Here is a 22,701-nt window from a genome sequence, read left to right as displayed (position 1 = left end):
AACCAAGATAGCGACGCCCTAGATGCTTATCTCAAAAAGATGGGCAAGGCTTTCTGGAATCTATACCTTCGCTTTGATTGTTTGCTGTCATCGTTTTTGTTTTTGTTTTTGTTGTTGTTTTTGTTGGTGTTTGGCATTGTTTTCATTGAGACCTTTTCAATGTTAGCATTTATAGCAATTTGTCTGCTTTCGTGAAGCAAAGCTAAAATTCTCTTATGTAATATCTATAGGCAAAGCAAAAAATAGGGATTCAGGCTTAAGAAACAAATGCTCGATGAATTGCAAAGAGCCACATGGACAGCCCACAAATAGAATTATTTTTAATTTAGAAAATATGCATGCAATAAACTCCATGCAATGGAGCAAATGCCACAGGAGGCTCAAAGCGAAGGCTAAGGAGGTCAAGGCTGTCTTTGGCATTACAGTAAATTCAAGGCCAGCCTGGGCTACAGGAGAGACCGTCTCTAAAGCTCAGGAATAAATAACTAAAATCCTTGAAAAATATAGCTCATTTGTCATGACATATAAACATATTTGAATAAAATTTGCTTTTCTACTCAGAGTTCTCATTCTGTGTGGGTCGAGTAATTTATTTTTGGTGTGAAATGTTTCTTAAGTTCCTTATAAAAGACACTAAAAGTTAAAATAGCTCCTGATCTTGGGACTCTTTTCCTCCTGTTAGATTGCTTTATTTAGCCTTGATACGAGGGCTTGCGCCTTGTCCTCTTATATCTTGTTATGTCCTGTTTGCTTGTCTACGCTTGGAGGCCTGCTCTTTTCTGAAACACGGGAGGGGAAATGGATCTGGAGAAGAGGAGACGTTGGGGGGGGGTGCGTAGAGCTGGAAGGACTGGAGAGTGGAGAAACTATCTTCGGGGTGTATTGTATAACAAAATAATCTATTTTCAACTATAAATACCTCAAAAAACAACATTTCTGAAAGAATTTATATAAAATAATTATGTGAGAGCTATATGTGGTAAAGCAGATTATGTGTCCTATTAGAAATAAATAAAATACCAGGAATGTGAGACTAGTTGAGCACAAAAGTAGTTAAACTTGGTGAGATGTGAAATTAGATTTTAATGCATGCAAAAGACATTCCAATGCATATTTTTAGGCGGAGGCTGATTGACTTCTCTCGGTGTTTAAAATTAAAAGCTGCCTTTAGGCGGTTAAGAACCTTTGGAGAGCATTTGATATTACTAAACTCAAGCACTTAGATTCAGTTCTACCACAGAACTACGCAAAGACCAAACAAAGCCTTGTCCCAGGAAAGATTTTGGCATGCCTATGTGCCAGTTCTGTCGCACGTAGCAAGTTCGTCAAATTCTCTTCCCAAGTGAACCCACTGCCATAGACTATGAGAAGTATATTTACTTTTTCTAATATTCTGCTCATGTTTTACCCATTCTACTTTGCCCTCTTAAATAGCCATGAATAATAATAATGGAATAACAACTAATACACGGCTAGATAGGTCTATGTTAACAACTGGTGAATGTACTCAATAACTACCTTATTATAGTCCCATGTCTACATGCAGAAGGAACAATTATTAATCTCAGTATACCATTAGGAGGAAATGACATATAAATGCTAACTACCTCATCCAAAGTCATGTGGCTCAGAAGGGAGTTTGAAATAACTCTCATCCATGTAGTTCCAAAACTGAGCAAAGACGTAAGTCCCGAATTTGGCATCTCAAACTTTGTCACATTGCATTGCTTTTTCCCATCCATTAGTAGATGACAGTTCATGTAACTCTCGAGTTCTCTATGAGTTAAAAATGCTTTTAACACTCCCCGTGCTGAAATTATATTCTTCTCAAAAACCATGCATCAAATGCTGTAATGCAAGACACTCGTCTAGGTAGGTGGGCATCCGCGTAACATAAAATAGTCTTCACTCACTACTTCAACGCACTTCTCTTAGTGTTTAACAGTTTGTAAACTTTACTCAGAGATCATACATGGCAATTATTACCATGATATGTCTTTCCATACAATGTCTGTCCTACATACAGGCTTAGGACAGTTTGCTTTAATATGTTGCGTAGAGCCATACAAGCATGTCACTTGAAGAAAATATAAACTAACAACCTTGGTTTTACCAGCTAGGTTAATTATGTTGATAAATAGTATGACGTGCTCACCCTGATGCATTATGTACAGAGTTTCAACTATGGCTTCTGCTCTCACACATCATTCTTTATTTCTTTTATCTTACTTGTCCAGAATAAGAAATTCAATATCATGGTCATCCGGGGAGGACATGCTTTGCCTTTCATGACTGCTAGAGTGCAGTGGGATTTTATCTCAGGATGTGGTGACTTTATGCATAGCACATTAAACGTCCTATGCAATAATGCCAGTATTATGAGGATCCAGAGTATGTGAATGATTGCCACGAATGCTGAGTAATACCAGCCTCTTTGAATGAATGTTGAATAAGAAATCTGTTCAGGACATACAAAAGATTTGCATTTCTTATTTGCATCAATATCATAACCTTGTAGGAGGAAAATTCAGTAAGGTGAGTATTGAAAAGCAGTTTTTATTCAGAGGTACTTAATTCAACAAATATTCATCAAATTCATACTGTTTCAAAAATATCTTTGGTACCAGAGATAAATATTTTTTTCAAGTATAAAATTAACATGATAGTTTGAAGAGGAATATATAATCAAACGTTCTTTATCTGTCCATCACAGAGTTATACAATATCTGTAACAAATGGGTACAGACTTTAAGACTATTTCAAGAGCAAATAGTATACAGGTACTTTAAAATCTATTTAGCAGTAAAAACATTGAGAGAAATCACAGAACTCAGTATCTAAACAATACACTAAACTTAGAACTTTTTGAGAAATTAACATATGCTCCAAAGTCATTTGGGACAGGATAAAAAGCATCAATTACCAGAGGTGAATATGATCAAAAGATATTATGAGTGGATGTGGAAATATAGTCACTCCTATATAAAATTAATATATACTAATAAAATATAATAGGTCAATTATGCAGCTATGTTTAGATAAGCCTACTTGGATATACATTCAGTCCTCCTCCAAACTATTTATCTAGTTCTCCTTCATTAAGTGTAAGAATCAAAAATAAAATACCAAGCATCTTTTTCTTGCCTTCTATCAGAGCGCCTAACCAGAGCTAAAAGGAGACCATACAAAGACATCAAAGCCCCTAGGTATAGTAAATAGAATGACACCATTTTAAGGCTAATTTTCTAAGGAATTTGTACTATAACAAGTCAAGTTCTAAGCATTTAGTTTATGAAATACAAGGATATAACTAGAGTAAAATTTAAAATAATAAAGAAACCACTTCAGATAGATAGTAATAGTATTTTCCTCAAAAATCAAAGTCTGTATTTGTATATGGATAGATAGATGATTGATTGATAGATAGATAGATAGATAGATAGATAGATAGATAGATAGATAGATAGAGGGATAGATGGATAAATGGATTGTTAGATAAATAGATGATACATAGATAGATAATACAGAGATGGCAGATAGATAGATGATAGATAGATAGATAGATAGATAGATAGATAGATAGATAGATAGATAGATATACAGACAGACAGACAGATAGATATACGGCTGTGTGTATGTGTGCATTTGTGTGTGTATGGGCGTGTATGTGTGTGTTTATGCATGTTAGTGTGTCTGTGCACATGTAGGCATGCACACCTTTGTGTATACATGTGTGTTTATGTAAATTAGAAAAAGAAACATTATTCTGGGACAAAAAAAGCAGTGGTTTCAGCCAACAATTAAAAGCCATAGAGAAGAGAAAACATAATTTGATCATTGCTAGTGTTCAAATTCTATCGCAAACAACTACACCTTAATAAGCACATAGTTTGAGGAAAAACCCCAACCATTTAAGCTAAAATAATTATGGAAATTTGAGTCAACTGAGGAACAGGCTTTTCCCAGGGACACAAGAGAATCCTGACTGTAGCACATGAACTACTTTCCATTACATAAACACATAGAGCAAACCATATGACACCTACAATTTCCAGCCTGTGGCTAATATAAAATTGAGTTTATACAGGATTACTTCTCTCTAATTCAAGAAAACAGATTCACAAGTGTGGACTCTTGGAAAGAATTTCTACAAAGTCCTTGAATTATGAAAATATTTAAAATAAATCCTGAAAATCTGCTGTGTAATAGGACATTTGCAATAAGAAAACTCTCAGCCACAAAGATATTTTCTACAGGATCTTCTCATAGAACTTCATAACTACCTTGTACACATAAAATTCAAAGGGATAATTTTCCACCTGCCAAAAGACAATATCCTATATCATCATCGAATAGTAATAAACTTTTAAGAGCCTGGATATACATAACTAATCATAACTCATTGGCAGGAAGCACCACTTATGCCCCATTTAACTCTTAGGTTGGACCAAGTAATAAGCAAGCCAAAGAGCAAGGCTTACATGAATAATGCTCTTTCCCATAATTGAAACTTCACTCTGCCACAAATTATTGCTAAAATAAGTCAGCAAGAAAAGTTAACAAATACATCCCATAATTTAAAGAGCAAAAATATATAATTCCTTAAAAACAACACTGAGATTAAACTCAGTGGATAGGTACAGTACACGTTTCAAAACATAACTGTTAATGCTTCAAGGAAATGCAGAACCTATAGTTATTAAAGGCATTCGTGTTTAACAGGCCTTAGAAGGATATTTGCCATGAGTGGCTAGAGAGGCAGCTTGGAAGTAAAGAACATTGGTTGCTCTTGCAGAGGATCAAAGTTTGATTCCCACCACCTACGTGCAGCTCACAGTGGGCTATAACTCCAACCCCATGGGAACCTGGCACCTTCTTCTGGCTTGCACAGTTGCGGCAGGTACATGGTTTACATATATGCTTGCAGACAACACACCCATACACACAAAAATATTCTCACATGTTTAAAAGAGTAGTATGAAGTGGATAACATTTGAAATGTAAACAAATAAAATAATTAAAAAGAGTATTATGAAACAGCACCCACCTCTCTCTCTTTCTCTCTCTCTCTCTCTCTCTCTCTCTCTCTCTCTCTCTCTCTCTCTCTCTCTCTCTCCACCTCTCCTGCAACTGAACTAAGAATGTCTGGTAGAACATGCAGTGTATAGAAATGAAGAGGTAAAAACCAAAAATGTCAATCGTCTTTTCCTCAGAAGAGTTACTGATCAATAAGTAGAAAATCAGTCAGCAAAGAACTAGAAATTTGTTCCAGCAAGTACATAGGCAGTGTTATAAGACAGAGAGACAGAGGGGGGAAATGCATGATCAAGAGGAAATTATTTAGTGAAGTGTAGGGGCTGGGGATATCCTGGGAATGAGCAATGTCAAGTTAATGCTGATTGTGCTGTTTGGTGCTGAAATGTAGGGATCAGAATAGATAAGCAACAGAGAATAAACCATAAAACCTAAGCAGATAAGAAAGAAACTACTGTTTGATTCTTAAAAGAATACGTACAAAGGTAGAATTGTGAGTGGGTTGGGGATTAGGCTGCTCAAGGCTAGAGAAAGTAAGCCACAAACGGGCTCCAACTCTTCTTGTCAGTCGCTCTCATTGGAAACTTCACACTGCTCATCTTTCTTAACACAGGACTTCAGTTAGATTTTGTAAACTTCCTTCTACTTTGTTCGGTGACTGCCTATACTACCTTACTATTGTAAGTCATATGACCATTGTCACAGAATGCACAATATACACTAATTTCTACCGAAGGAAATAGAAATAGATATAATAATTACAAAGCCAAACAGGAACTGATTCCCAGGTAACTAACAGAACAAGTTTATTTGGCTCAGATTTCCAACCCTTTGCCTGGCCTCATGGAGAATCTTGCAGATTAGCCTCCCTGCTGCTGAGTGAGCTGATTTACTGTGTTAGCATACTATCTTCCAGCCACTTTGAGAAGACGTAACTCTCAATTTCTAAGAAATAGCTAATAATTTTAACTGTAAAGACCCTGACTATTCTACCCAACATACAGAACATCAGCTAAGCAGTCATCAAGGTTTTAAGTCTCTGCAAAGACTTAATGCAAGAATTCCAGCAAGACATAAAATGAAACTCGATACCCATCTTTAAAGAATATGTGTTTCTTTACTTCAGTTTGAGGAGTCTTGTCAAGGCTGGTAATTGGCTACTGTTGGGACTATTTTCTTCCTTTTTTACAGAGCACCCTCAGGCATTTCCAGAAATGTCTAAATCGCTTTTTATTGAAAATCAGGAGCAGCCTTTGTGCTTCAGTGTCTAGTCCTTCCCAACTTCGAGTTAACTTATTTAAAATTAAAAAGAGGATGAGATGGCGTAAATCCCTCGGCAGTCATTCCCACCGGGTTCATCTTACTTTTTTTTTTTTTCGGAGCTGGGGACCGAACCCAGGGCCTTGCGGTTGCTAGGCAAGCGCTCTACCGCTGAGCCAAATCCCCAACCCCTCATCTTACTTTTCATACATTACAGGTGCTGCAATGACCACTAGCACTGCAAAGCTCCAAACGTGATTTTGGAGCTTTCAAAAAAACCTCAGGAGAGGTTAACACAAATGAGAGCCCGATGCTTCTTTTAACAAAAGCTGTGAAGGAGCAAACAAATGAGTTCTGATAAACTTCCCGGTGAGTTGGATGAGAAATGAAGAAAGGGATGGCTCTAGAGAAGCCTCCAAAGATCTGATCCTTGAGTGAATGCTAAAAGCCAGTAAACCGGAGGGTGGCTGTTAAACATCTAGACAGGAAATATAAGGACAAGGTATGGAGCAGGAACTGAAGGAAAGGCCATCCAGAGATAGCTCCACCCCGGATCCAGTCCATATACAGACATCAAACCCAGTAAGTATTGCCGATGCCAAGAAGTGCTTGCTGACAGGAGCCTGATATAGCTTTCTCCTAAGAGGCTCTGCTAGAGCCTGACAAATACAGAGGCAAATGCTCACAAACATCAGATTAAGCACTGGGACCCCAATGGAGGAGTTAGAGAAAGTACCGGGTAGCTGAAGGGGTTTACAAACCCACAGGAAGAACAACAATATCAACCAACCAGGTCTCCCAGAGCTCCCAGGGACTAAACCACCAACCAAAGAATACACATGTGGTACCCATGGCTCCAGCTGCATGTATAGCAGAGGATGGCCTTATCTGGCATCAGTGGGAGGGGAGGTCCTTGGTCCTGTGAGGGCTCGATTCCCCAGGGTGGGGAGGTGAAAGTGGGTGGGGGAGCACCTACATAGAACCAGGGGGAGGAGACGAGATAAGGGGTTTCCGGAGGGTAAACCGGGAAAGGGGATAACATTTGAAATGTAAATATATAAAATATCCAATATATAAAAAAATCTAGACAGAGTTTTCTAGAAGATGCGAAGCTGTGGCAGAGATCGAGAAGCTCAAAGGAGAGTTGAGAAGTGAGTGTTCATTACTGGCTGCTAGCACTCGAGCATCTAAGGTTACATACAACTGTGTGCAAGGAGGAAGGGGAAACTAAATGAGAAAAACTCCCAGAAAACAGAAATGTTCGAAAGCAAATACAGAGGAATCTATAAAAGATCCCGAAAATGACAGCTCAGATGGCTAAGAATTCCCATTATTCATATGCATTTGAAAATATTCTACTAGCAAATCCTCCATAAGAATTCAATAATGTATATGCCAGGAGCTCGAAGGCTTACACCCAATAACATGGCAGTGGATCACAGGCCCTTTAATGTAAAATTCAGACACTGGATTATTAAAAATCGAGGGACATGATAGAATGTGGGAAAATATTCTCATGGGACAAGATGGAAGCGACATTTCGTCTTGGTTTTTGTGGTTACATAGAATCGTTCTCCTTCAGTTCAACGGTAAGATACAGTAAACGTTTGTAATTCCTCACTGACTTTTCAGCTTATCATTTTGCTTAGTTTAAACTTTGATACTGTTTGTCAATAACTTAACAGGTAGTAAAATGGTATTTCAGCCTTTGAATCCTGATTTCCCTGTATATGCTTGAAAGGAATGTCATAGCATTGAATGATCACAGTTTACAAATGTAGCAAATAACACAGATCACTAAGCATCAGAAAGTAGACACACAGAGGACAGAAATCCAAGTTTAAGCATGTTAGATGATGTCAGAATGGTAGAAGTCTATTCATACCATGGTGAAATACAACATTACTACTATATTATCTATAGAACTTTTCCATTCCTACCTTTCCCATTGTTCTCTAAAAAGTTATTAAAACCTATGTCAAGTGTCTCTAAAAGTAAAATGCATTTTGGCCAAAATGTTACTACTTCCTTGCACTGATCTAGGTGAGGAACAGATGTCCCCACCCGGACCCTCATCTCTGCCCACAGCAGGCAGGAGAGCTAGCCTCAATGTCATGAAAGCAAGAGAGCTGGTGGGTCCCTGTGCCTCTCTGGCTGCAGCACTAGGGAGAGCAGGTCCTGTCCCTTGCCTGAGAAATACAGCAGAGCTGGCCCCACTGGCTGGCATGGGTGATGGTGAGCCAGCCCCAAGGGCTTGAGAGCTAGAGAGGCTGGCCCTGCCCCCCTGCTGTCCTTGGTGTTGGTTGAACTAGGTGGGGCAGTACTGGAAATCTCACCCTTGTGGTGAGGGTACAGAAGAGCTGACCACATTGTCAACCCATCTTCCAACTCAGGCTCAGATCCAGGGCTTCAAGTTGGCCTACCCCAACATTTATCCCACTTATGAACTTCTCCAGCAAGTGAAGGAGCTGGTCCTCCAGATCCCAAGCTGTAGAATCTCCAGGACATAGCGCAACAGCAGGGTATCCAATAAGAGTCCGGGGTAAGGTTTTAGTATCAAAAGTGTAGCAGAAACTTGAACATTGAACCATACAAATGGCTTATTGAAATGAACATTTGCAAGTGCAGATGAGGCAACAAATAGTATATTTTGTGACACACTGTGACACACTGTGACATACTGTGACATACTGTGACACACTGTGACACACTAGAGCTTTCATGGTGAGACAGTGTTGTTTTTTCTTTCTTTTTTTCTTTTCTTGTGGGTGAGGTTGTGAGTGTGGAAGGCAGATATGGTGGGACAGGTTGATAAGTGGGGTTGGTGTGAATGATGTGAAATCCATATGGAATCAATAAAAAGTTTTAAAAAGATTATCTTCATAAAGAAAGAAATGTTAGGCATTCTAAAGTCAGGTATATTTTATCTTTACTCTAGTTCATAAGGAGATAGAATCAATTAAAGTATATGCTACAGAACAGTATTTACAAAAATGAAGGCAGTTGCTTATTATGACCTGTGTGAAATATACTCTGCTCCACTCTATACACCTAAGATACATTTAATTGTTTCCACTGTGTGTTTCACATTCCGTAATTACTAAATGGCTATGAGTTCTTTTAGGGATGATTTAATGAGGGCCTGATCATTAGGAGAAGTACATGGAACTGTTCACTCTTTGAACCCTGACTCACTCACATATGAACTTTGAGAAAGTTGATGAGATGAAATAAATTCTGCGTCTGTTGCCTAGAGCAATCAACGGATCAAAACATTGATTTTACAAAGTGGATTTGAAAACATTAAAAAAATGCTGAGTTAGATGGGTTTATTTATTTTAACTTCCCCTAAAACAATGTTTCCACACCAGATAAAAGTAAGGAGCATTAGAATTTCATAGATGTGGCAGTATATGTAATTATTCTTCACAAAGGCCAACTTTGAAAGCAATGAAAAGTGAAATAGTGACTAATATCAGAATAAATTTGAATAAGAAAAAGTCCCAAAAAACTGTGTTCCAGTGTCAGCCCAAGGACACACAAGGTTTCACTTTGTGGCAAATGGGTTCCAAAGTTCCTGTGCTACTGTAGAGTGAACTAACACACACATAACATACCTACACATACCTACACACACAGTACTCTAATTCCAACCGTGTGCCTACAGTCTGTTGTTTATGTTAAGCAAGAAAATTCAGAGAAGGTTGAAGCCTTTTACAAGATATATGTAACATTATATCATGGTTTCCATGGCTGAAAGGCTTACAAATTATGGAGTCACAGCAAAGGGGATATATATATATATATATATATATATATATATGGTTTGTAATAAATACTTACTTATGGAAGTATGGAAGACTGAAGACTGCAACACTCTGTTATGTGCCCAATAGTTAGGCTCGGATAGAAGTAGTTATTAGAACGGAAACACAAATATGCTCTTAGATGGTAAATACAAAGGGTGTCAATATCAGGTGGAGACATTATCAGTTTTAGGACAAGAAGGATTCTTAAAGTTAAATAACCAAGCAGCTGCTTAGGGTAAGTGAAATGTATTTTTTGTTTCTAAAACTAGATAAAAGTTTCTCATGCATCTCCTGTTGAGGGAGAGGCAGAAAGTTCAAACACAATTCTATAAATCCCAAGGTAAGCAATCTATTTCCTTGGACTAGCATTTTCTTCTGTCTGAGGTTTTAAAATACTGAGATACACTTCGTAAATAGACTTCTAGAATGACAGTGATAAAGTATTTTTCCATTCATGACTTTTATTTTATTTCATGTTTCATAAAAATCACTCTTCCTCCATAGAAATTGATGTGGTTGTTTCTACCTCACCCCATCCCCAAAATAAAGGTTTCAAGGGCCCCCTTTAAAATACTGGGTACATAATAGGATCTTTAAGCCATTACATGGAGGGATGAGAGATTATTATGTGAAAGCAGAACATGACCATGTGTGAGCTAGTAATTGAGCATCACAGGCCCCAGTTAAGATGAATATAGCATATTTGTAGTTTTCACAGGGTTAAGGTTTTCATTTTTAAACAGTTCAGAGGAAACTCAGAATGTTTATGGCTTACAGCCATTTTTAATTGCACTGAAGCAATGACTAGCCAGAATGTTTCTGTGAGAAAGAGCAGCATAAAGTGGTCCAATACCACACCCTTTTTCAAAGTTCACAACAGCTTCATCATGTTGACTTCTCGTCACAGAAGCAGTCATACTGCAGCAGTGACAGGCACTGTTCTGGTCCAAGGAGAGCATCTTCAGAAGAATGCGAGCCTCCAGCACTGGGAGAGAAAGGGAAGGATCCAAGAAGTGATGATTCTTCAAGGAAATAAATGTTATGCACTTAGGCACATCTGCTTGCCCTAGAAATTCTCCAACTCAAAAGGTTTAGAAAATGTCCTCAGAAAGCTTTGTTAGATATCGATCTCTTACGAATATAGAAGAAATGCCTTGCTTAAGTAATATGCCACTATGCTTTTATGAGAGTTTATATATAAAAGACTTTTTCACAAAATTAGAGAAAAATTAACAAAAAATTATGTCAAAAATTAAAATCAAATTTATTTTATAGACATGTATCTTAATTTTATTAAATATCAAGAACTTCTATTGGTATTTTTAGACTCGTTGTGAATTAAATCATCTAATGGTCATTTTCAGAATTCTGCTTTGACATAAATCTGAGTACATGATAATCCACAATTGTATATTCATGTATTTGTTTTTAAGACAGAAACTGAATGCACAAAAAGTTGAAAGAAAACCTCACTACTAGTGAAATTTAATTCACACTTTTTAACAAAATCAAGATTTTTACCAACTTGAAAAGTAAAATAATGGAGAAAATATATAAAATTATGTAAATTATATAAGATTTAATATTTCAGAGTTGTGTTATGGTAATAAAGCTACTACATTCATTTTATTAACCATCTATCACATGAAAAAAAAACAACTTTTTTTAAGATAAACTCTCATGTAGCCTGGCTGGACTGGGGTTCACTGTATAGTTGAAGAAAACTCGAACTCCTGATTCCCTTCCTCTGCCTCCCAATTCCTGGTATTATTAACATGTACACACACGTAGGCTTCCATCACTTACTACTGGGCTTTATTACCAAATATCAACCTAAAGTAATTTAGCCAAAATATTAGGTATAAACATAATGGGTTGTTGTTGTTGTTGCTGCTGCTGCTGCTGCTGCTGCTGCTGCTGCTGCTGCTGCTGCGGTTTAAGGCACGCAAAGTGAAGAGCAATTCTCAATTAAGAGGGAACACAGTCATTGCAGTTCAAATGTCACCACTCATACTCAAAACAGGGATGCCAGAGTAATCTTTTTCTTCCTTGAGAAATGCCTTCCAGATGTCTCCAAATTTTATACTACAAATGGTGGCAAAGAATGTGGAAATATAAGACACCGAATTGAGTCCCTATTTTAATTTTTAAGTTAACTTTGGTGTTTTCTGAGCTACAATTTAGACTCACAAAATGAACATATGATATTGATCATATAACCTGGGTTAATGTTCAGGTGAGAAATATTTGGAGGATGGAAACAGCTATGTTAAACATATCAGTTTGAAAATTATTTTCTTTGAAAAAGGTATAAACCTGTCATTTTCCAAAAGTTCAGGTAGTCAAAGTCCAGAGAACTAAAAGAGCATATGATTTATATTCCTTAACTTACAGTTCTAGGCAGTCTCTGGTGAACTGTAGTCTAAGAACAAGCAAAATTGATAGTAGCTCTAATCAGAGTTACTTTTGATGACTAGGTTAATACTCAGATTATTTTCAATGTATCTTTAAGGAAAATATTCAGCCATAAGTGAAAATGATTACAATCAAACACTACAATGAAATCCGATTCCCAGCCCTAGTATCCGCTACCCTCAAAATCTGAAAGCTGGGAGGTTTAAGAGCCATGCACACAGAGACGCCTCTATTACCTTGCTGAGGCAGGATTTGAACTTTATCTGCTTGCCTGAACAGTCAGTACAATTTATACTGGGTAAAAGCCTCCAAGCCTGCGAGATGCAAAGGGGGCGCTCTGGTGCCTTCATATACCTCTGGCGTCTAATACTTTGGTAGGGATTGAATGTTTAAATTAATAGCTAAGTCTAAACTTTAGCTTCTCTTTCTCTGATGTCATTGCCATAGAAATAAGAGTCTTTGGGAATAGATACAGAAATACTCTATTTGTAAAAGTTTGGGAGTTTTGTTTGTTTTGTTTGCTTTTATATGTCATCTTGGCTTACAGGCACTCTGTTTAATGGCACAAAACTATAACCATAGCTTATAAAATATTTTAGCCAACCTAAAAACAAATTATATAGGGATATAACAAGGCAACTCTCAAGGCATATAATACAATTTTTAATATTTAGAACCTGAAGCAATATGACGATTTCTTGAAAGAACACTCATCCTGGAAGTGCTCATTTTCTGGCTAGCTTAGAATTCTACTCAGTTTTATTTAAAATAGAAGATTTCCCACAACTTTAACTTTCACACACATAAAATATTCAGCCAAAGAAAAACATATATGCTAGTAAAATTACCCTATTAAAATCTACATTCTCTTAATGAAGTAACTTTGATTCTCAGAATTTTAGAGGCTAAGAATCACAAACCACGGGTAATGTTCAACTATTAAGCTTCTAACATTTTATTCTGTTATGTGTATATTTGCTCACCTAATAAGTCAAAATTTAAATGCATGCTCTGAAAAAATCCATAGAGGTGTGATTCAAAGCAAATGGTCATTTTCTTTAGTACCTTAAAGCTCTAAGACTGCTGAATTGCACTTTACCTGAAATCCCAATCTGTATGAAAAAGAAGTAACTAAATATCATACAAAAGGAATGCCCAAAAGATGCACACTGAATTATTGTCTTACAACATTAAGCCATCTTGCAGAGCTATGATTTTAAGCCTATAAATCTTGAAATATCCTTTTTACTGCAACTTCAAAATTTGATGTATCTTCAGATGGTAAAGTCTGGAGATCAGCAAAGTTGTAAGAGCCAGTAGGAGCTTTGAATCTGAGCTCACTAATGACAGCAATTGACTGAAGGTTCTCAAATTTATCTATACAAGTCGCCTCAGAATAGCGATTTTGTCCTAGTTCTATTTTCATACATATTAAATATATCTTGGTCAACTATAAATAATGCTTCACTTCTAATACTTAAAGTATACTTTCACTTCAATTAACTACATTTCCAGATTTTTAAAAAAAATCTATATTATATTCCTCAGGACTTGCATGGTGGAACTGACCCCAACAAGTTGTCCTCTGACCTCCGCATATGCACCCTGTCAACTCCCACACACATTAAAACAAACACACAACAAATTATATAATGAGAAAAACTCAAAGAAACAAATGATAATTCCTATACAGGAGTAGATGGGAAAACTTTACTCTTCAATAACTTAGCCACTTTCTGGAATACCCTTTACCTTTGTCAGAAATTTCATTTTGAGCTGACAAAAATTTATAATATATATATATATAAATATATGTGTGTACATATATTATATAACATATGTATATATTATATGACATATTATATACTTCATGATGTTTGGATGTATGTTTAGATTGTAACATGACTAAGTCGTGACAACTGATATAAAATTACATATTGTCACATATTTTACAAAATATAAACATAAGTTTTAGATGTGTCATCACAAAAATATTAGAAACATGTAAATGAGATTGATATTGAAAGCATAGTCTTAAAACATCATGTTGTTTCCCATGAAGACATGCAGTTCCTATTTACTAATTAAGATATTAACTTTAAAAGTCAAATTTAATTACTATTAAATCTCTGCATAGTTCTTCTTATCAAAAAGTTTGAACTAGACATAACTGGAGAGAGTTATAACTCCTAAAGGCATTAAAGATGTCAAATAGCCAGTCTTCACATACATGTTTCCTTATTCTTAACCAAAAGGTGTTAATATAAAAAGCAGGTTGCTAAAAATATGACATGTGTTGGAGAGTACTATTTTTCACTATGGAATGACTAACATAAAAAAAACCACCTACGTACACTCTTGCAAAGCCTCCCACACTGCACCAAGCTCCACTTTTCTGGGCTGAGTGTCTTATTGATGAAACAAAAAAATCATTTTTAGAATTCCTCTAAGTGCCAGCACTCTTATTTGATTGAATTGTAGACAAATGTACTATGGTATTTGTTACAGACTTCTGCATTTTGGAATAAACCACTTGTTTAAATATATGCAAGCTTTTGCTGGGTAATCATTTCTTTCCCATACAGTACTTTCCTAATGGCCTAATTGTATCATTCTGGGAGGGTTTTGCCTTGCCTATATAGGTCAAGTTTCAAGTTCTTAGCTGACGAAATTGTGTTCAATTTAAAGAGATAACATTAAGTAACTGTAGCCTGTATTTATCACATTTACTTAAACAATTAAATTACCCATATTAAAAGGTCGGTTTATGCGTAGCAGGATAAACTAAATGGTTTACCATTTTGTCTTTGGAAAGGAATTTTAAAATAGAATTGCATTTTAATGCTGTTCCAATAGTAGAAAATTTTGCCTTAACTTCTAACCAGTTTTTTTCTTTAAAGGAGACTTGAAAACAAATAAGTAAAATCTTAAGTTAATTATCATATTAAAATGTACTATATAGTCTTGGAGGTTTTCATGTTTTTGATACATAAGCAAAATTCAGATCACCCAAGAATAAATCATTTGCATTTAAAAGCACAACTTTCTACATGCCAATACAGGAAAATAGAACCCGTTCTTATAAGACTCAAGGTTCCTATTCTTAATTATAATTTATTCATCCTCAGAGTTCCATAATCAGAAATGATCCTTATCAAGAACATATTTTAAAGTGTCTACTCTGGACATCAATTGGAGTTTTGTTCTAGGATGTAAGATCAATTGTTTCTAAGAGAGAAAGGGAAACGATTCAGTACAAGCCAGAGTTAATACTCACATATCAACTAGTCAGAGGCACTCACTATTCTGTACCTCGAGCTACTCTAGGGCTGAGGATACTCTTTCTAATATCAATATTCATTAACTCCCACATTTCCAAAGCAGCAACCCATATTCTGGGTTGTTTGATGTTTGTCTCTTCTTTAAAACAAACACAGAGGCAAAACCCAGAGCAAAGTTTTACATTCAAATGGAAACAGATCAAAGAGAAAAGAATAGACCAACACTCTTTGGCTGGGAACTGGGTCCCTTTTCACCACAGCTCTGGTTCATCAGAGGCTTGTGTGCAGAACAGAAGATGAAAAGCTCCTCGGCCTTCATTAGCAAGTTTCACACACATAACTCTGTCCTGATTATCCATCAATAATCCTTTACTATGCATGTTGTATTTGTGATGGTGATAGCAATGATTTCTCATCTACTTACTGAAAGCTAACCTTTAGTATTTCCTGTTGGATTGTAAAGCAATACTGACTGAGTAACATATAGCAAATACCAATGCCACACACATGGCACAAATGCACATACATACATATTCTTGTCAAATGTAGTAAAGAGAAAACAGTTTACCCTGAAACAAAGATGAGGAGGACCACAATATCCTAACCATACTGATGATTTCAAACTGAGCTGGATTGGGTTATTACAATACTCTATACATTTGCTTATTTATCTAATCCCTGTAAATAATTCCCAGGTCCTTTAAAGCATCATAAAAACTAAAGTTTATGTAGCTATGCCTTAATAAAAGTACCAATGGAGTGGAAGGGGAAAGAAACCTCAAACATCAAATGGTGCTGTCCTGAGAATTTTTACTCCCACTTCTCCCATGATCACCAGGGAAGGTTGTCTAGGGTGAAGCCATCACAGAATAATTTGAACCAGAGAGACCTAAGAAACCCTTACACGCTGCTGTAAGAAAGCTGCTGTCCATGTGATGCCATCAGAGGCCACATGTTTTTCAGAGGTTAAGCACTCCAGATGTGACATCAACTATTTCCTAGTAAGGCTTGACTCAGTTGTCTCCCTCCCTCGTTAGCTTTGACTCTCACAGAAGAATGATCTGACACAACTTTTCAACAGTCTCCACAGAACTTTTCTTCTAGCATTCCTTCATTTCTTCCCAGCAGTCCTCAAGTCTCTTTGCACCAAAACCCTCTAGTCCTTTACCCATGGCTGCACAGTCTAGTCCATGGTGGCTGCGAGACCCATACTCTGATGTGTAGTGGCAATTAAGGTTAAGTAGGGGTCATTGGCTAACACCAGACAAAAGTTTCCATGGTGGACCTGCTGCTTTTGTTCCTGTAAACAACACTGAGTCTGTGTGTTTGGGAATTCACAAGTAGGAACCTAAGGGGGATGGGGGTGGGAGGGAGGAGTCACGGGATATGATCAGCTCAAAAAGTGTTTTTCTTCATGTCTTCTAACAAAATGTTCTTCGTGCCATACATACCCTATTAGCAGTTACCTAGATCTCCATGCTAAACACATGACAATCCTGTATTCTTTTCATTATAAAGCCCACTCCCTCTCCCCAACCTTGAGGATGTTTGGGGACTGCAGCAAGTGATCCTTTCAAGTTCAAGGCAATATGTCCTGTCTAGGTACAACAGAGAGGTAACAGGACATTTCCATCCAGGCCAAGGTCTATTGACTGTAACCTTGGCCAAAGCACAGGACCCTGTTGCCAACTTTACTCTGGAACATCAAATCTTCCCCACTTCATCTGTTCCAAGGAACCCAGAAGCTTGGATTCAAGTACTGTCTATGGAGGTTTTCCAACAGTCCAGGCTCCCTGGGGCTAAAGGCACACTCCAGCACCAGAGGGCTCTATATACTTTTTTTTCTCTTGTGGTTTGGCAACCACAAGGTGACATGGGCACCCACTGGGAATGGGCGGGCTTAGTGACTCTGTGAAAGCAAGCTGCAGGAGATTTCACAGACCTGAGCTGAGCTTCTTTAACAAACCCATTTACCAGACTCTACTCAGCAAACCTCTAATGGTCAAGTTTCTCCAGCAGGAAGGGATGTCGATAAAGTCCTCACCTGAAGCAGGTCCTAACATGTAAATCTCTAGTAACCCCCACCCACCCAGCTACCCACCTTAGCAGAATGGTAGTGTATCAAATGACTGGAGGAGGAGTAGGGTGAATATGTATGCGTATTTAACACTCTTCATTCAGTGTTATCATCTAAGAGTGAGCGGGACATTTAAATTATTTTGCTATTTGTTGATTTTTAAGTTCTTTCTTTCTTTTTATATCTGCCCTGCAGGTAGAGGTACCCACCAGGAGAGTGACAAATTGGTGGCCTGGGTGCTCTAAGGCGACACCAGGACAGGTAGGGCGAGAATACTGAAGGGCACCACATGGGGTGCAGCAGCAGACTGGGGAGGGTCTGGGACCCAGGAGGCTGGGTGGAGGAGGGGCGCCCCGCCCCCTCCAGAATCGCTTCTTCTCGAGGCCCCCTCCCCAGCTCCTCGGATCTGGCCTGGTAATAGGATTAGCTCGTCCCTCCGTGTGCTGGTGGAGACAGGCCAGCAGGGGACCCCCTCATGTCTCTCCTCTCGCCCTGTCCCCCAGAATGATCACCACCCATTCCCGCCCAAAGGCAGTGGCCACCAAGGGGGGAGCGATGTGGTCGGCGATAAGAAAAAGGGGTCTTTGCCTAGAGGTGGCCACAAACACCTCTGTGCAGCGAATTTGCGAACGGAAACAGGCTGTCCCGGTTTCGCACGGGGGCAGGAGCGGGACAGAAGAGAGGCGGGCGGGGACCGGAGGGAAAGTGGCCGCGGACAACTTTGCCGGGAAAGCGGGCGACCTCGAGTAGAGATGGGGCGACCTCCGTATCCTCGGCCAGCTCCGGGGCACGGAGGACCTTGGGTCCTGCAGCCCAGCTGCCGTTGTCACCCGCGGAGGGGAGCACCGGGTGGCCTCCAGCCGGAACAGCGACGCGGAGGGCAGCCCCGCGCGGGAGGGTGAGGGACAGCCGCCTGTGTGTCGCGGCCCGGGGAGGGACGCTGAGCCCGGGGACACCCCGCCCCAGATGCCCCCTCACCGTCCGGCGGGACCCGCGACTACTCCGGAGAAGCCGGGTAGCGGCGAGCAGAGCCCAGGATGCGAGCGCGGCAGAGCGGAGAGCCAGCGCCGCCGCCGCAGGACCACGTACCTTGAGCTCCTGGATGTCCAGGTCCGTGGATCTGTCCATGGAGCGAAACTAAAGGAAGTGGAGAGGAACCGGCCAAGTTGCTCCCCGAACCGATCTAGTCTTTTAGTTTCCAGCTGAAACTCAGCTTTATCCTCCTCCAAGCCCTGGCAGCTTCTCTCAGTCTCATTCTCCGTGGTCTCGCAGCCTCCACCGGTTAAAAATAATATAAATAAATAAATATTAATGATAATTCACTTTGTTTTACTTCTTCAAAGATTTAGGGACAGTTGATCTTTACCGCCGTGGTAACACAGCTCAGTAGAATCAAGCAGAGGAGGGGGAAAAATCCACTCAATTTCAGATTTTTTTTCTCTCTTCTGCAATAAGCTTAGAAACCAGCGAGTTGCTGCATCCCAAGAAAAAAAGCTGCTTCCCTGGACAGCATCATGCGGCAAAATTCAAGCAAATGTGTTCAAACTGGAGAGAAGAGTATGTGATAAAAGCCTTCCTCCGTCAGGCATACTCTGGTAGCTAATTTAGCACGCTGCGAGTCTCAGACATTAGCAATCATCAATTTCTCTGGCAAGATAACTGGATCCCCGAAGTCCTGCATAGACTTAAAAAATGTCTTGTAGCTAAGAGGTATTCTCTCAGTGGGGAAAAGACGGTAATAAAGTCTGAAGGGACCGTTCTCCTTTGAAGGTTATGCTAAAAGAGTTGAGAGAATAGGAGGTGGCTCCCACAGAGAGAAAAGAGCGAAGAGAAGAGAGGGAGAACGCAATTTTCCTCCCGCTTTGCTGTTTTACTGGCCTTCACCACCAGGTGACTGACTTCACTTCTCCCTTCCCACAGCCAGCTCTAAGGGGATTTCTCTCATCTGTCAAAAAGCAACATTTCCTCTCCAGACAAATACAGTCGCTGGGTCTTAAAGACTGCCCTCTGTCCGGAATCCACTAGGTGACAGGCATTTTAATTCACTTACGCTCTTCCAGCTTCTTGCTCGGATAAGCACAGGGAGACACAGGCTTGCCTGTGTCATTTTCATGCATTCAATTAAATTTCGGTTGTAGCCAATTAGATCTGAGCTGTTTAAATGTCAGGTTGCTTTTACCTTAAATACTAATTTTTCAATGATGAGAAGTGGGATTGTTAAAGATTTCTTTCCACGATGCATCTCAAGATAATGTGAATTTTCTTCTGGAAAACGCTTCTTTGGATTCATTCTAACAGGTCAATGTATTGCATCTGTAAATTTGGAGGTAGGGGCTCCTCGGCTTCATTTACATATTTTAGAGTAAACACCTTGATTTATTTTAAGGCTTCAAGGGTCACCTTTTATTATGACCTTTAAAAATCTCAAAGTTAAAAAAAATGTTTTAGATTTCAAATGAAAGACCAATGTAAATTATTTTATTTCAAAAGGAATGTATGTTTTGAAAAAAATTGAAATGTGCCCACGTATACTTTTCCGGTCTCCTTCTCTAACTTGATTTTCATACTTTTGCACTGCTGAGCTCCAGCCACCTGGTCTACCTGTGCGCACCCCTTTTCCTCTACTTTCGGCTAATACACACCTCTGCCTCTCTGTCAGGCCATCTCTTTCCTCTTCTGACTCCATATGTTTCCCATTCTCCTGTTTCAATCTAATGCCATTCCCTCAGAAAAGATTTTCTCGGGGACGAGTCCCTTGGATATTGTATTCAGTTGACTTACCATAGCAGAAGCCCGATTTACAATTACTGCACGTGTGACTTCGTCAATAAATGATATGCCCTTGAGATATCATCCCAGTCTTATTTACCAGTATATCCAGAGCCTAGCAAGAGGATAAAGCAGTGGAAAATGTGAAATAAGCAGATAAATGCGTGTAAGAAGTCTTTAAAGTTACAATTCTAATACCTAACAACGGCTGTTTCTTTCTTCCTGACATTTCCACTATATATATATATATATATATATATATGTATATATATACATATAGATAGAGAGAGAGTATGTGTAATTATGTATACATGTATAGTGTGTATATATGTATATAGTCTTATATATTATATATCTTATATACATATTATATAATGTATATACATATATGTATCCTTATCTATTACCATATTTCTCCCCATTTTTCTCCCCACTGAGTGTTTTGCAGCTGAGCCTGCAGGACTTGGCTTTATCCTTAAGCATGCTGAGTTCTTTGCTTGAGCCATTTCTACTCTACACGTTTATCAAAGCCATCTTCCTTCTCTGACTTCTGCCTACAGTATTCAGAGATAACATGAAATAGCCAATAGTCCATAATTAGTGAACCGAACACCAAATCCTGAAAATAAATATTGCATGTCCTGTTTGTATAGTTCTCTTACATAATATATGATGGAAAAATAATAAAGTTGCACATAGCCAGTACATGAACTTATATAAAACATGATTCCTTAAAGAGCTGCTTTTCTAAAAAGTACCAGTGATTCGACTTGAAAATACATACTTCCTTAAATCAGAACTTTCATATAAAGTATTTACATATTGCCTATCAAATAGTGCTTGTCTACTTTTAGAAAATAGTAAGACAAGATGATGTATATGAATATATTTGCAGAGTGATACTAAGAGGATTTTAAAATTTGTAATTGTAATGTGTACCACAAGGAAGATGATGAGTATGATGATTATATTGTATATAATATATTTTATAAATATTATTACTATATTATATTGTTGTACGTATGGCCGAAGATAATTAAATCACATTTTTAAAACACATTTGCAGTCATAGGTAGGTATGTTTGTACATATATATGAGCATGTATACAATAACTTCATGCTTACTAAGATTGCAAATCAAAACAAAATATATCCATCATTTGATGTTGCTTAAACCTGCATTTTGATGAGCTGCAGAAATGATTGGTGACCTCTAATTTAGCTACATATTGCATCTAATTAAATATCTATGTAGCCCATGACTACTGAGTCTTTACAAGCTAACATGAATGTCCATATGAATTCACTACTCTACATATTCCTAAAACTCAAAAGTGATAGTTGATAAGAAAAGGGATGCAATTTGCTAGGATATATTTATATTACCTTTCAAGGCACTCAAGACTTTGTTCCCTTTCCTCAGACCCACATGTAGATGCAGCGACTCTCCCCTCCGAAAACCAAATTGACTTTACACTTAAAATCAGGCAGGACAAGGATGAGGAGGTAAATTAAGAATAGCCATATGCTCTAGAAATCCAAAGCTACCTCTCCAAGAATAAGACAGCTACCCATGATGGTGGAGAAGAACATCACCCTGGCACAAAACAGAATCTCTGAAAGGCGAAGCATTCGGGTTAGCGAAGATGCACAATTCAAAGGCAAACTGCACGGAGTAATTGCAATACCCAAGCAAGGGGAAGGCAGTGCGAACACACCTGCAGGTCATGAGTTTTACACTTCAAGTCCACTCATCCATGGGTCCATTCATCAATGTCACCTTCAACCGTAGGTACGAAGGCAGACGTACACCTGCCATTGTGAGCATCTTTAGATATTACACAAGTAGGCTACTGGTAAATCAATCGGCTTTCTTCCCATCAACAATGTATTTCTTATTCGTCTGCAGTAAAAAAAAATCACTTACAGAGTTTTAAATTGTGTAAGCCTTTATACTTCTTTCTTCAAACCCTCGTGCCAAATTTGCAATTTTATGCTTTTATTCGGATTTTCATGCTGCATTACATAGCAAGGCAGTATTTTATTTCCGTGTTTT

General features: G+C 38.3%; 1 protein-coding gene across 2 annotated transcripts in view; it reads right to left on the bottom strand.

Moving 5' to 3' along the window:
• Sgcz (sarcoglycan zeta) overlaps positions 1–19,223 on the bottom strand; it is a 1,080,539-nt gene extending 1,061,316 nt beyond the window's left edge. Inside the window, exon 1 of one of the 2 annotated variants that reach the window (NM_001108875.2) lies at positions 18,966–19,223. In NM_001108875.2, coding sequence (NP_001102345.2) covers positions 18,966–19,004 — 39 coding nt within the window. In that variant the 5' untranslated portion in view covers positions 19,005–19,223. The remainder of the gene's footprint in view (positions 1–18,965) is intronic. The other variant, XM_039094728.2, reaches the window with a different exon arrangement.
• Positions 19,224–22,701: the final 3,478 nt, after the last annotated feature.

This window comes from Rattus norvegicus, chromosome 16, assembly GCF_036323735.1.
Source record: "Rattus norvegicus strain BN/NHsdMcwi chromosome 16, GRCr8, whole genome shotgun sequence".
In the NCBI taxonomy this organism is placed as follows: Eukaryota; Metazoa; Chordata; class Mammalia; order Rodentia; family Muridae; genus Rattus; species Rattus norvegicus.
This window is presented reverse-complemented; position numbering and strand designations above follow the sequence as displayed.